General features: G+C 44.4%; 1 protein-coding gene across 8 annotated transcripts in view; it reads left to right on the top strand.

Annotated features, from left to right (window-relative positions):
* The window catches only part of LOC308402549 (dedicator of cytokinesis protein 3-like), a 252665-nt gene that overhangs the window by 188415 nt on the left and 47949 nt on the right, over nucleotides 1-16301 (top strand). For all 8 annotated transcript variants that reach the window (XM_080891465.1, XM_080891466.1, XM_080891470.1 and 5 more), the window contains exons 10-12: nucleotides 14238-14319; nucleotides 15491-15551; nucleotides 15746-15893. In XM_080891465.1, coding sequence (XP_080747591.1) covers nucleotides 14238-14319; nucleotides 15491-15551; nucleotides 15746-15893 — 291 coding nt within the window. The remainder of the gene's footprint in view (nucleotides 1-14237; nucleotides 14320-15490; nucleotides 15552-15745; nucleotides 15894-16301) is intronic.

Here is a 16301-nt window from a genome sequence, read left to right as displayed (position 1 = left end):
AGCAGGTAAAGCTGAATGTCAGCAGCACAGCAGGAGATGCAATTATCCTTCAAATGAGCAAAGAGGAAACAGATGCAAGGAGACGCTTACAGAGACAAAAAGTCTGTAACTACGCTAAGCTAGGATGCTAACCTGAAGGAGACGACCTCAGCTCTATGTGACCCTGAAAAAGTGACCCTGTGTCCCAATAATGACATTCATATGTTACTGAATTGCTTTCTGTGGAGCCCCTCTGGTGACATGAGTGGGGAAAATTGTTAAGTTAATGATGCTTTGAAGTGAGACAGTAATAAATAAGTTATAGGACTGTAATAAATACACTGTGGCCATGTTTTGGTTAGAAATCAGTGTGTTGATCACACCGAGTGAGCACGGAGGCTGTTATCACCCAACAAGTAAGAGGAAATGATATTTAAACTTTATTGAAATTTTAATATGAATTCCTGTGATTTTCTTCATTGATGTTGTCAGGTGGGGCTTTAATGTTTTAGCCTGGCCCAAATTCTTCAACGTCATCTCAAGTCAACCGTTAGCTGAAACTTGGACACAGCTGAGTTTTCCAGCAGGACGATGATCCCACTCTCTGTTTAGGGAGAGATAACCTGGCTAATATTAACCTTAACCAAACATTGCTGTAGGTGTATGTTGCTTTTTAAAGCCGTAAATAGAAAATGTCATGAGAATATTCATTTATTTTTCCGAGTATTCGCTGTTTTTTTGTTCTGGGCCTACTCAGTGCTATAAAAAGTTCTGAATACAGGCTGACATATGAAAAAGTTTCACTGCGTATTTTGGGAATTTGATCTTTTGAATCTGTTGATGAGTGAATCACTGATGATTGCATGTGTGAGTCACAGCGATCCGGGTTAGAAACCTTTAAATAAACCAAACGCTAACACACATTCAGTAATACAGCTTCCTTTTGAGGGAAAACCAGCACACCGCAGACCACGGCCTCTCTATGTGAGGATCTAAACGTATTCTACGCTAGATTCGACACGGCGAACACCATGAGACCGGACAGTGTGCGCACCGCGGATGACGTCAGTGCGCACACTGTGTCTGAGGAGGATGTGCGGAAGTGCTTCAGGAAGGTGAACGCACGCAAAGCTACTGGTCCGGACGGGATTCCCGGCCGCGTCCTCAGGTCATGCGCGGCTCAGCTGGCTGGAGTGTTCACGCACATCTTCAACCTTTCCCTCTCTCTGTCTGTAGTCCCAGCCTGCTTCAAAATGGCCACCATCGTCCCTGTACCCAAATCCTCCACCATCTCCTCATTGAACGACTGGCGACCTGTAGCCCTGACCCCCATCGTAAGCAAATGCTTCGAGAAGCTGGTCAGGGACTTCATCTGCTCTGCACTACCCGACTCACTGGACCCTCTACAGTTTGCATACCGCCACAACAGGTCCACTGATGATGCCATAGCCCTGACACTACACACTGCCCTGTCACACCTGGAGAAGAGAGACACGTATGTGAGGATGCTGTTTGTAGATTACAGCTCAGCATTCAATACCATCGTTCCCTCGAAGCTGGACAGGAAACTGCAGGATCTAGGACTGAGCAGCTCCCTCTGCAGCTGGATCCTTAGCTTCCTGTCTGACAGACGCCAGGTGGTCAGACTGGGCAGCATCACCTCATCCCCCATCACACTGAACACTGGTGCTCCACAGGGGTGTGTACTGAGCCCTCTCCTGTACTCACTCTACACCTACGACTGCACAGCCACTAACAGCTCCAACATCATTGTGAAGTTTGCGGACGACACTACAGTGGTGGGTCTTATCACCAACGGTGATGAGACGGCTTACAGGGAGGAGGTCAGCGCCCTGACCCACTGGTGTCAAGACAACCATCCCACCCTCAACGTCGCAAAGACAAAGGAGTTGATAGTGGACTTCCGGAGGTGCAGAGAAGTACACACCCCCATCACCATCAACGGCGCTGCTGTGGAGAGAGTGAGCAGCTTCCGGTTCCTTGGTGTACATCTGGCTGAGGATCTTACGTGGTCAGTACACACAAACAAAACAGTGAAGAAGGCGCAGCAGCGCCTCTTCTTTCTCAGGAGACTGAAAAGATTCGGCATGAGCCCCCGCATCCTCAGGACCTTCTATCACTGTGCCATTGAGAGCATCCTCACTGGATGCATCACCACCTGGTATGGCAACAGCACCGCCTACAACTGCAAAGCTCTCCAGCGAGTAGTGCGGTGCTCTGAACGGATAATTGGAGGTGAGCTTCCCTCCCTCCAAGACATCTACAGGAAGCGGTGCCTGAGGAAAGCGGGGAGGATCATCAAGGACTCCAGTCACCCCAGCCATAAACTGTTCAGACTGCTTCCATCAGGAAGGAGGTTCTGCAGCATCCGGTCCCGTACCAGCAGACTGAGAGACAGCTTCTTCCATCAGGCCATCAGACTGCTGAACACGTCATAGACACCTCAGCTTCACTACTGGAACTTCAACATTATGCACTCCACACTGTATATAAATGCCACTTGTTTTGCACATATTCAACTCTGTATATTTTATATATTTCATTATTATTATTATTATTATTATTTTTTTTTTTTTTACTATTTAATTTGTAAAAATGTGTATACACACACACACACACACACACACACACACACACACACACACGCGCGTAGGAAAATATTTAGTATACACATCCAGAAATGCATACACTATTATATATTGTACATATATTTATTAGTTTCAGGTTGGCCATTCTTGTATTTTGCTCGTTTGTGTTGTTGTGTTTGCACATCTCTGTTGCTTGTGGGGCTCGCACACAAGAATTTCACTCGCATGTGCTGTGCCAGTGTGCCTGCACATGTGATGTGACAATAAAAGTGATTTGATTTGATTTCATTTTGTTTGAAAACACATAACTAAATAATAAATAACAATTTGATGATGTTGACATTTAGTTTCTGTTGTGTATCTGAGGCCAGAGGAAGTTTTTAATCGGCTTTAATGGAAGAGTATGTGAACGGTCTGCCAGGATCATGAGGCTGAAGCTGGGAATCGCAGGACTGATGTTGAATGTTAATAATGACCCACAAGCTGGGTGTGAGTCAGAACAGTGAGAAGAGTTCTGGATTAAGTTGGATGAAGAGGGAGGAAGATAGGGCGGAGGAAGGTGCACACAGGTGGAAGGTATCTTAGGTAGAAGAAACAATCTAAGAGACTGCAAGGTGGTGTCGGGGAGAAGGCGGGTGTTCGGCATTGGATGGTAGACTGTAGGATGACTTTAGACACCAAGGAGAGGAAGCGAGGAGCCGAGGATTAATGTGGTGGAAGCTGAAGACAGAAGGATGCTGTGAAGAGTTCAGGAAGGACTTGAGACAGACTCTGGGTGGGAGGGAAGAGTTACCAGGTGAAGATCAGCGAGCAGCAGTTTGGCTTCGTGCTGAGACGACAGATGTTTGTTTCGAGTGTTTTACGGCCGAACCCCACGCTTGGCTTTGGACTGTTGGAGGTGGGAGTAGCCAGACACACCGTGACAGGCAGAGCAAAGTCCACAGACAAAGTCTTCAGGCTGGATTCAAACCCAGGACCTTTACAGCACCACGCCACAGTGTGCTGCTGTAAATATTACATGACCCCCCCCACACCACCGCCTGACGAATACCCATCAATTATGCATTCGTGCAGAGATCTCAGTGCCAACATGAAGAAGCAGTAATGTCAATAAGGAGGCTGATAAAGGCCACGTTTATGAGTGTTTGGGGGAAATAAATGTAGAGCTGAGTCTGTGAGGATGTTGATGTTTAGCAGACAGGACGTTTTTGGCTCTGTGTGATGTCTGAGCGAGGCGAACGTGTTCCCTCCAGGGAAAGAAAGAAGCTCGGTGAGCAGCCCCTTTTCCCCATTCTGGTTCTCTCTGTATCATCATTACAAACTAGCTAATAGGCTCCGTCCTCCCATCACACCAACAGTCCAGAAATAAGTTGACCTTGGCAGCTTGTTTTCACAGCCAAGTCTGACTCAGCGTTAGAGTCTAATGACCAGAGCTGCTCCTCTGAGATGCTCAGATGACAGAGGAGAGGAGACCTTCAGCAAACTTTATTGGTTTCATTTTTCATCTACAAACATAACCAAAGAGACAGTTTAACATATGTACAGTCACAGCTCCCCGATCCTACACACAGGAACTAAATAAACGCCTCAGTGCCTGACTTTCAAAACATTCAAATCTGTTTACCTCCAGCTCATCTCTCTACTCAGTACTCACTTTTAAAAGTTTTGCTTTAACCGTCCACCATTTTTTCCCAGAAATTTCTTCAACCTTAGATTTGCAATGAATCCTGGGCCACGAGGGATACACCCGACCCGTCCTTCAAATCCAGGGAACAGGAGCACGCATTTGTAGACTGCATTTGGAGGAATTTGGACAGCCTTCATCGCTTAGCTGTGATGTAATCAGCCTTGAATTTGGACGTAGCCGTGTTCTGCCACTGTCGCACGTTGATGACGTATTTGGAAAACAATCCGGCTGGCAGGAAGCTTCTCTCTGAGGCACTTTTATCTGAGACTGTGTGATCTGATGCTGAGACTTTTTAGCCTGATGCCGTTAAGTCAGAAGTGTGACGGGGTTTCAGTGAAACGTGATGCTTTTTTGGCTACGGTCTCATGTCTGAAGCTGTTGATAGAAGTCTGACGATGTTTTCCGGAGACCTGAGGATGTTGCAGTTATGCTCTGATTTACGGCTTCAGCTCTCGTTCCTCCTGCCTGTCCACTACCTTCATTTCCTCCACTTCTCTGTCGGCTTTGCCAGACTTTAAGCATTTCACCTCATTGTTCTCAGCACTTTTCCTTCATTTTGCATCTTGCATCAGTTTTTGGGGAATGCCACCTCGTCCGTATCAGGTTGAGCTATTTCCAGGTTACCGTCAGCAGCGCGATGTCGGTGTGTGACGAAGGAGTGCTGACACGGAGGCAGGTGGAGGTTTAAACTAAGTGAGCCCTTTTATAGAGCTGATGAAAACACAGGCACCCCCAAAAATACACAAGGGGAACTAACAGGAACCTAAACTGGGAAGGAGCTCTGGGAAACAGGAACATGGAAACTGGGAGATGCATGAGGAAGTCTGATGTGTTTGAACAAGTCTGTTACTTCTCTCTCCAACGATTCATTCAGGCTGAAGCGACACGACAACCAAGCAATTAACCAAAGCCCCATTTTTCCAATAAGCACCGTGTATAAAAAAGAAAATCCAAAAGAAGAAGCGCAGTCCAAACGTCCCGAACTCTCTCCACAGCTCCACACGCTCACAACCACCTTCACACACTCACTCACACTCCCAGCATGCACTGCAGACAGAAAAGGAGACGGCGTCACAGCTGCCTGAAACGTTCTAAATAATGCTTCAGCTGCTGAGACTGTTTGCCCTGAGAGGAGCTCTGATCGGTGCAACTAAAGCACCAGCCTGTGTGGATCCCTCTGAGGTGGAGGCTGAGGTTTGTGATGTGGTTAGATCTCAGCAGGCGACGTCTCTTTTCTTTGGTTTTCATCCCAAAAGTCATCCCAGTGTCTCTGTGGGGATTTTTTGACTCGAAGCTGAAACCTTTCTTCCCTCCTCGCAGTCGCCACAGGCAAACTGAAGACTCCTACATGCTTTGGGCATCAGCAAACAGTGTTTTATTGTCAGGAAATCTAAAGTAATAACGTTTTTTTTTTAAACAGTTCAGTTTTTAAAAGTTCAGGAAGCAGAAGACTCAAATTTCCTCCTTTTAAGCTTAAGCGCCTTTCATCAGATTGCTGCTTTGGGGTTTGCAGATTTCTCGTTTGAGTTCAGGTCGAAGTGTTTCATCAGGATTTTGCAAAACTGGTGTTTTAGCAATAAGCAGACTAAACAGTTTCATGCTGAGCTCTGTGTCTGTGAATCTTTTCTCTCACACTCCAAAGTTGTGTTTGTTTGGTTCATTTGCAATTAGAAATTTGCAGGTAGGTGAGAATCTGAGTGTGAATGGTTGTCCTTCTCTAGCATCTCTCCATCGTGCACTCTTCCTCTCCATCGTGCACTCTTCCTCTCCATCAGTGTCAGCTGGGACTGGCTCCAGCCCTCCTGTGACCCTCTACAGGATTAAGTGGGTATAAGTGGGTATAGCTAATGAAGGATGGAGTCATTTGGAGTAATTTCTTGTAAACACAAAGGCTAAAATGAGGCAGATGGTGTGAATTTCAATTAGTTCTTATTCTTAATGTAAAACCGAAAAGTACAGAGTTTGCCAAGAAAAACAAAGTGAGAACACGAAGCCGACGGCTCAAAGCAAAGATGAGAAGAAGCTCAAAGAGACTTCAAAGTGATCGCCATGGTGATTGTACTCTAAAAACACGAACAGGTAGAAACCATCCTGACTGCTCACCGCTGCCTTTGTTACTGCTGAGGTTCAGGCTCTGGCTGCTGGGCTCGGCAGACGGCTTTAACCACACTGGGCTCTTTGCTAGCCGGCTGTCTGTGCAGACACTTGGAAAGAGCCGCTGTTGTGTTGGTGGTTTGATGCAGTTGTGTCTGTCCTGGGCACAGTTTGCACTTAGTTTGTCCGAGTCTCCGCTCCTCAAGAGTTGCAGACAGCTCTGCTACTTTCCTCCTTATGTAAAAAACTTGACCTGCTGTCAGCATCAATGCTGGAATTTTACCCAGAAGACTGAGGTTCAAGTCGAATGCTGGACTTTGACTGTTTCACTCATTTCTAGACATGTAGTTTTTACTCACTGCTTTGAGGGATCCTCATCATGGACATCAGTGTTGATTGTTGGTGCCACTGTTACACACTGTGTTTGTTCAGGCATCAACACCTTGACACGGTGGCTACAGTGGTGTGAAAAGTGTTTGTCCCCTTCCCTTTTGCATGTTTGTCACACTTAAATATTTCAGATCATCAAACAAATTTAAATATTAGAAAAAGATAACTCAAGTAATTTTATTGTTAAGGAAGAAAGAGCCAAACCTACACCTGTGTGAAAAGTGATTGCATGTTTTAGGCAGTGATGGAGGCACAAGTCAGATGCTGGAATTTCACTGTAAAGCCTGAGGTCCCCGTCCTGCGTCATTAAGGCTTCTGTTTAACATTCATTTGAGCGTATTTGTGTGGTTGGTTTGGGAAGAGATTATGATTCGAGGTAACTCGCTGCACTGGCTTCTGGTTACGTTTAAAATCAGTTTGAAATCTTGGATTTTACTGTTGTGGCATTACGAGGTGAGGCCTCACATATCGCAATCTTCTCCATCCTTATCTCCAAACTGGATCCGTATGTTTGCAGATAGAGGTCTTCTTGTGGCGCCACGTTCCCGTCTGAAAACTAAGATGGGCTGAACGTACAGCTGTCGCCTGTCACAGTGGGCTGTTCCACAAGCTTCTCTTTGCACTCGTTAATCGTGGGATCCTTCAGTAAACGTTTGTGTTTGCGTTGTCTTAATACCTCAGTGAAGCATTTTGTGACTGATTCTTGTGTAAAAAAAAAAAATTACTCACTTACTTACTAAAATATGTTTAGCATGTTTGTTTACTGGAAACATGTTTTTTGTCATATGTTACAAACAAGTACAACATAAAACAAAACTAGTTATGAAATGCAGTGTATTTGTATGGGAGGGGCTTATGTTAGGAGAGAGGGCTGACTAATAACCATCTGTGATTAAAATGAACTAATGCTGTGCGAGGCATGACCCAGGATCCTGTTCTCACTGAGACATAATCGCGTTTGTCTTCTTCACACCAAATCAAAGAAGCCCACCCCTCTTTTATCAGCAGCTCCTTTAATGTCAGGCTGTTGTTCCTCTGTTGAGTGTCTGTTCTGTGTAATGATAGAAGTCATGGAAAATTGGCTGTTTCACTCTGAGTCACTTCGCTCGAGTCGATTGAATATCTAAAATAATACTGTAAATATATGCAAGGTGTAGTTAGAGGCCTGTGCAGAATCACTGGCTTAATGTGATGCAGTGAAATCAGCCGTTAAATCGGTTAAATTGAAATAGCTTCACTCTACTGAATTTGATGAAAGTAATAGAAGATAATTCAGCCGGGTCATGTGTTTGGATATTAATCCTTTGACTGGAAGGTTGTGAGTCGCTGCTTTTGCTTTTCTCTGTCCCAGATTGAGGAGCAGATACTGGGAACAGTGGGTGACCAGAGATTCCTCCTTTATGTGAAGTGAACTTTTCTGTTTTTAAGAGTGTGATAAGTTTCTTTTTTATTGTGCTTTTATTTTTTCTATTTATGATAGTTTTTACTCTTTTAATGTATTCCCCAGTTTATGTTTTTTCTGCAGTTTAAAGCGGTTTCATAAAAACCTATTACTGCATGGTTTATCGTGTTTGATAATAATACAGACGATGCAACAATGATGAAGGAATATTAATTAATTGGATGTCTGTGTGACTTTGCAGAAAAAGAATAAAGGGTTGCATTAATGCTGTGAATCATACCACAGCACCAATACAGCAGAAACCTCGTTGCGACACAGAAAGATCGGTGGTTGCAGTGAATTATTTGTGCTTTCATGACAGATTGCAGTGACCAGCTGGTCGCCAGAGGAACGATCATTTCAATCTAACTTAGAAATGTAAAGATTGGCGACACGTTGGAAACAATCTGAGTCAGTCTGTGACAGTGAGCGCAACGCATGTCTTTGGGGAAAAGACAGAATTGTTTCCATCTCCGTGTACGTTGCTTATATTCCTCTATAAAAGGATTTTTGAGCATCCACATCAATTTACAGTTTTGCAGGAATTTACAGGAGTTTCTGTTCCATGTGTACGAGATGCAGTCTGGACTCTGAATTTAGTTTATTAGAGTTAATCACTGTATTAACACAAACAGAGTGCAGACTCACATATTTTCTCACTATCATATTGTATCGCTTTGAAGATGCAACTGGCTGCGAGTGGTCGCGGTAATTTCGGTGAATCCACCGTCTCCATCCAGTGTTTCCTCTTGTGTGATTACTGCATTAAATAAACTTGTTTCCAGATCTGACGAGTTCACCAAAAAAAGAAATCAGCTCCAGAAATGAGTCGGTGCCTGCAGACCCCTCAGATAAAATAGAAATATACAGAAAAATATGTAGACGCTGCTTTGCGTGACAGCTGGGACTACTCCAGCTGTCAGAGGATGTTTCTGTAGCTGATTTCTCTCATCGTAACATCTGTCCATCGCTGTCACTTCCACAGCTTGCTTCTGAAGCTTGGTAACATTTATAGGTAATGTAGGACTCCAGCCTCTGGTCCAAGACAGCGAGCGACTCACCAGACTTTAGAAACAGGAGTGCGCAAACATGGGACTGACGCGAGGTTATCTCCAACTTTTATACACCTGATTCATCTTTTCTCACATAAAAATAAATCTATAGACACAGTGGTTGATTCCTGTTAACGCTTTATGGACAGTAAGCTCATAACACAGTGATGGATCTAGTAAAAAAAAGACTAAACTAAAAGGTCTCAGTACATCAGGGGAAGGAGACTAAGCAGTAGGAGATAGAAGTAGAAAATTACTATATTGTCCTGTTCTTATCAGATATTGAGAAAATCCTCATGACTGACGCATTTCCAAGTCCCTGATGGAGGCAGGAAAGTGAAAGTAGGCAGTAAGATTCCAGTTTGGATCTCCTGACAGGTGAAAAATCTGTTCTTTCCCTTCCTCATGAAGTGTGTCTGCAGTGCAGTGATGTGGTAGCGGCCTCAATATGTGATTTTTATTAACGTGTCTTTGGACAAATTTCCTTTGATAAGCAAAGGTCGTCCTGGCTGTGAGTGCTGTCTGTGCTTGAGCTGAGACTCTTCTGCCTGTACAGTATGTTTATATTTAGACTGAATGTCAGTGGTGTGGAAATAGTAATGGATTTCCATAAAGTGCATATGTGTGTGTGTGGGTGTGTGTGGGTTACTGCAAGCCCACACGTGCATGCATGCGTACATAAATGTGCAGTACAGCAGCTTATGTCTGCATATGCATGCAAGTACCCACATCTGTGTGCTGGGAGGAGTTTGGATAGGTCAGGACGTCTTCTGATTGCATCTGCATTGTTTATCTTCCCTCTTTCATATTGATGCAGCGATAAAGTTAATAATTCAGCCGTGTGTGTGTGTTTCTCCTCCTCTTAGTGAACAGTCTTTGTCATATGTGTATGATTCATTCACTTGTTCCTGCTGCCACCCAAAGGGATAGTTACAAATAACTTCGGTGGATAAAAATTCCCCTCTTGCTGATGTGGGCGGTCTTTTATCCTTGAAGCTCGGGTCCTCTGCCTGAGGCTTGGAAGCTTGAGGGTTCTGTGCAGTGTCTTTGCTGTTCCTAGGACTCTGCTCTTCTGGACAGAGATCTTGGATGTTGTTCCTGGGATCTGCTGGAGCCACTCGCCTAGTTTGGTGAGTGCCTCTTCTTTGAACCCTTGGTACTTCTCCAGCTACTTGTGTTCCTTCTGACTGATGTTGCTATCATTCGGATCACTACATCTATTGCTACAATGCTATTTTGTCAGTCTGTATTTGGAACTCACACAGGATCTTAGCATTTTGACCTCGGGACTTCCAGGTTATACTCGGCACAGATGTTCCTGTACACTATGCCGGCCACTTGGTTATGGTGTTCCATGTATGCCTTGCCTGCTAGCATCTTGCACCCTGCTGTTATGTGCTGGATTGTCTCTGGGGCATCTTTACACAGCCTGCACCTGGGGTCTTGCCTGGTGTGATAGACCCCAGCCTCTATGGATCTTGTGCTCAGAGCTTGTTCTTGTGCTGCCATGATTAGTGCCTCTGTGCTGTCTTTCAGTCCAGCTTTGTCCAGCCACTGGTAGGATTTCTGGATATCAGCCACTCTTCATGGTTCCCATTTGCCTGCGGGATCCCAGGTGCTTGTAGTTGTCCTCTATGTCTGCAATGTTGCCTTCTGGTAGTTCGAGCCCCTCAGTTCTGACTACCATCTCTCTCTTTGTTATCATCCGACTACACTTCTTCAGTCTGAATGACATTCTAATGCTTTTGCTGAACCAGCTGCTAATTGATGAGAGACACCCGGAATGGCTAACTGAAAGCTGGACACTCTTAATCCCCAAGGATCCCCGGAAGAGACCGGTCCCATCCAACTAGCAGCCAATAACCTGCCTCAGTACCACACACGCATAAATATGAGGGAAGAACACGCCGTCTTCTTCCTACATAACATATAAACAAATAAAATGTTCTTATTTTGTCGATTATATCATTGTTTTCTTCCTTGAATCAAACTCTGACTGAATGAAAAAACAACCAGCAACAATATTTAAAGAAACAAAAACAGGATTTAGAGCAGAATGTAAAACCCATATCTCAGTCTTTCTTTGTGCCTCCTCACCCCCACATCTTCCACTAAGTCACAGCGTCCCACTGTTTGAGGAGAAATACATATTTATTGTGTTTTGTTGTATTTGTTTGGCCCTCAGTGTCTCTGGGGGATTAGAATAAATTGTTCCATTTAAAGAGCCAGACGCAGTGTGTGTCTGTGTTGTAGGGATTTGTGGGTCCTCGTTGTTGTTTGCGTATTACCTTACACTATAACCTCAGAGTCTTATCATATGTGGCGGGGGGTAATCTGCTGAGCAATAAAGACTATATGAGGAACAATGTTCTATAATGAGATACTGTATTTAGTTGGGCCGTTTATGTTAATGAGGAAGTTCAGTTAGAGGATTTCTAACGATTGGTGTGTGAACACATCGTCAGCCAACAGCTCATGTTTGAGATGATTTATTACAGCAGCAGAAAATAGTTTTAGTTTGTCATCAAGGCTCTGAACTCCTCACTTCAAACTAATATGGCAGAAATTTGTGAGCGTTGAGTGAATCGAGCGTACAGGTGGATGCAGAGCACCGGCACTTCATTAGACCCGTGAGCTGGGAGGGCATGTTTGATGTGTGACGACGTAGCTCGACGTGTCATCCTGATCACTCGCAGGTTTCACTCCATGCACGCAAACATTTCAATAGAAATAAGATCATGTAAAAACTAGAATTTGCATTTTTTGAGTTTATATTATGATTCATGTTGTTACAACAATCTGTCGCACAGGTGGCAACATGTGCAATCTACTCTGTGATTGACCTCGTAATGTGATCACTTCTCTTCCCTGCACAGTCAGCTGATATCGGCAGCATTTCGAACCTCCACATAATCAGCATCTTCATTCCTTCATTCTGTTGTCTTTACCTGAGCTGAAAGCCAGCCGTGCCATTTCTGAGCATTGCTCACCTCAGTGTTTTGAAGCAGGTGCATCAGAAGCCAAGCTCTTCAGCAGACCCTTATTATCACCGCTGCAGAGAAGTTTCCCGATGTAAAGGCCATCGTCTCTGCCACCTCACTACGTGTGCTGAACACTGACACAGGACTGCAAATATTCTACTAGTGCAGCTCAGAGAGAGACTGACTCACTGAGAATCGCTGCTTTCATTCTTCTGTTGTCTAAAGAAAAGGAGCCAGGAATGGAGGCAACATATTAAACAGGGAAGGGATTTACTTAACAGTGCTAACGAAGTGATGGCTTCAGTTGAAAAACTAATAAAATGAGAGTAGATAATACTCTAATGCATTGTCTCATAAACCCTTTTGCCCAGGACTGACTGTCAGAGCGTTCGTCCTGATTTTTCTCAGCTCGGTCTTGTCCAGAAGAATGAAGAACACGTTCTCCATCGCTCTTCTACTTCTTACACTTATTAATTTGCAGGAAACTTTTGTCCTATGCATTGTAAAATTGAGGTACAAACCGAACTTGAGCAGATAAAGGAACAGACAGAGAAAATCAGGCCCTCGCTGCTCCGTCTTTCATGCCCATAAGTCTGTAGGCGCATGAAGCAAATGGGAAATACAGAGAAGTGCAGCGGATGGTGATGGAGAGATGAAGGGCTCATTAGGTGGGTAAGTGCTCTCAGAAGTGGCAGCTGCTCAAGCAGTTTTTGAAGGCAGAAAAAAAGGATTTCGCTGACTGAACCCAGTTCAGAAACTCCACCAGGAGAAGATCGTGGATTGAGATTTTCTGGCTGGCAGTCGAAGAGCCGGACCGTTTTGTTGGAGGCATCCCAACTCAGACTTCTCTGCTGTGCTGTAAAAATATCAGAAGCTAAAATATAACCTTGGTCACTCGTTTATCATTTTCCTAAACAGGCATGACTGTGGTAGGGATATGTTGACTCGTATCTAATTATCTAACATCATTTTAAATGTAACTCAGTTCATTACAGACTCTGGGGCTGTTCATGAAGCTCATAAGATAAAACTGTTTCCTCGTTTCTGTCATAAAGACGTTCTTACGACTGTGGATCCTTCATTGATGAGGATCGCCGATGTACAAATAATCGCTGTGAGCCAAAAACTCAGACTTTAGTTTGTGCTTAACACTCAAATATATAAGGCTGAATATCCCTGTCAGCTAATATTTGTATATTGATATTGTTGATTGATGTCGAAATATCATTCCCGATCTGGATTCCCGTTTTGTGCCTCCGCATCTCGATTTTCTGGCATCTGGCCTGAGGCGACCTCGCGTGATGTAAGACCTGCCTGCTTTAAGACTGACGGGCATCAAGAAGAACACGACAGTAAGTCAGCGAGTATCAGTGGATTTATGTGCGGCTCGCTCCTGTCAGACGTACTTATGATTTGAGAAATCTTCTAATGTGTCTGAGGCACGACGTGGCTGAACAAAGGCCCGTCAGCTCCGTCGCGTTTCCCTGGATAAATATGGGTTAAAAGAACAGAGTCGCTGACACCAGCAGACAATACTTTGCTGTTCCCTGAAGCGAAAAAGGCTGAGACATGCTGCTTTAGAGTTTCCTCACTGCTGGTACTCGCGGGGAAAAGGCTTGAGCAGAAATCCAAAAGAATTTTTATCTCTTTCAGAAATCCCTCGAGGAGACGGAGAGAGGGCGCCGGGGGTAAATTGCCAGCGGTTAGAGCTTCTCAACCTCAGGCTTGAGCAGCGTGTGCAGTTGACATGTGGCTGATATGAGGAACATTTAAAGAAAAACAGAAGTTTTTTAAGTTTTATTCACAGACTCTGCCAGATAAAGCCATCTGGCAGAGTCTGTGAATAAAGAGAGAGAGAGACGCCACACACTGTTTCCCGTATCTCCTTTTCTCAGGTCAAATATCAGCGATAAAGCAGCACAGAGGCGGTGACGACCTGATCTCACTGAAAGAAATCGTTTTTACTAAAACTAACCAAAGTGGCCGTTGATTGTGTTGTTTCAGTGAGAAGTTCATGGTGAGACTGAACAAGAACGGAGGTCCAAAGAATCCAGAGAAGGTGGACCGGCTGTGTGCCCTCTTCACGGTAACAACACACACACACACACACACACACACACACACACACACACACACACACACACACACACACACACACACGTTTAATGAAACTCGTGGTGCAGTGATGGTGTTTCGTGTAATTTAAGAAGGGAACAGTTGAAAAACTGAGGATCTAAAAGTGAGGAAGCATTGCCCCCTGTTGCTCTGCAGCAGAATCAGTCTGCAGATCGTTTGATGCATTTTTGCTGCACTAAAGCTCCCAACGTTCACTGATGCAGTTATTTGAATTCTTCAGTAATTACAAAAACTCAATTGAAGTCAGTATTATAAGGTGAATGCATGATTTACATGTAAGTCACAGGGGAGATGAAACCAGACGTGCTTAAATGATTAAGCTGGTTAAATCTGAGCGTTCTTGTTTCAACCCGAGCTGGAATCAGTCCATATATGTCTAAATTACACACATATTTATAAAAGTAATAAAACAATCCACTGATGCAGCAGTCTAAGCAGAGCTTCTTAGTCCTCCTGTCTCCCTGGGCCACCTCCTCCAGCTCTTCCAGGGCCTTCCCAAACCCAGCAAACCCAGGACAACTGGCTAATTTTCATGAAGCTCCTCAAACTAAATATCTCTGAAGCTGAGCCCAGTCAGAAGCTAATTTCCTCTGAAGCCTTATTCTTAGCTCGGGAGCCATAAGTGAGAAACATAGACCGACCGATAACAACTTCACCTACCCGCTCAGTGAGTGGTACAGCATCCACATCAGTCTGTCTGGCAGTCTCCTGCTCCAATCTTCCTCAACTCATGAACAAGATCCAGAGAAACTTGAGCTTCTTAACTTGGGGCAGGAAATCATTCCTCTCCCGGAGTGTTAGAAACCACGATTTTCCTGCTGAGAAGCAGTGCCTCAAGGTGGAAGTGTTAATTATCATTCCAACTGTGTTGCATTTGGCTGCAAAACCTCCCCAGCTGGAGCTGGAGATCACCTCTGACTGGACCAGCAGCACCATCATCTGCAAAAAACAGCAAAAGATGTGATCCAGGAGCTCCTGGCTCCACATCGGAGTTCTGTCCATAAACGTTACGAACAGAAACTCAGAGCACAAACCTTCTTTAATTGTAAGAAAAGCTGAAGCTGGTGGATGATGATGATGATGATGATGATGATGATGATACTTTTTTCTTTTTCTCACAGGATCTGAGTAACAAAGACATGAAGAGAGATCTCTATATTGTCTCACAAGTTATCAGGACAGGTAAGTTATGTTATGTAGGTGGAAACAATTCCTGCAGAAATGCCTGAAATAACAGAATAACTTTGTCAAGTTTATAATGTGCACCTTTATTAACCTGAAATACCATTCAGATTAAAATAGAAAGAAATGAATGCTGTCGTATGAATGGAACAGGAGCCTTTCTCATTATGTGACGCACACGCTTCTGGTTACAGGTCGAATGCTGCTGAATGACAGTAAGAAGGGTCCTCCGCACGTCCAGTACCGTCGACCGTATGGCTGTGCGGTCCTGGCCATGAGCGACGTGCTGCAGACCATCTCAGAGCTCAAAGAGGAGAAAGATTTTGTCCTTAAAGTGTACACGTAAGTGTCTGCACTCGCAGATAACGAGGCAAGAGAAAAATACTGAGGGTTCACTGCAAGTAATGGCCTGATTAGACTCACAGCACAGGACTCGAACCTGTGGTGAAGCAGTGACACAGATATGAGTCGCTGGTGTTGACATAAGCAGACATATGAATCCTAAATGAAGTGTACAGATCTCAGGTTTAGTTGCTGGCACTTCATTGGACAGATGGACAATGACCCAAGTAAAAAAATTGCAAATGCAACCCCGGGTTTAGGAAGGTAAAGAATCAGCTGATCTCAAACCTGCCAGCATTTCGTTTACAGAGGAGAAAACTAAAGGCAGGAAACACAGCTGCAGTCAGAAGCTGGCAGAGTTACAAAGGAGGAAAAACTCACTCGTAATGAGTTTGGGCTGGAGAAGGT

This window comes from Rhamphochromis sp. 'chilingali', assembly GCF_963969265.1.
Source record: "Rhamphochromis sp. 'chilingali' genome assembly, chromosome: 9".
In the NCBI taxonomy this organism is placed as follows: domain Eukaryota; kingdom Metazoa; phylum Chordata; class Actinopteri; order Cichliformes; family Cichlidae; genus Rhamphochromis; species Rhamphochromis sp. 'chilingali'.
This window is presented reverse-complemented; position numbering and strand designations above follow the sequence as displayed.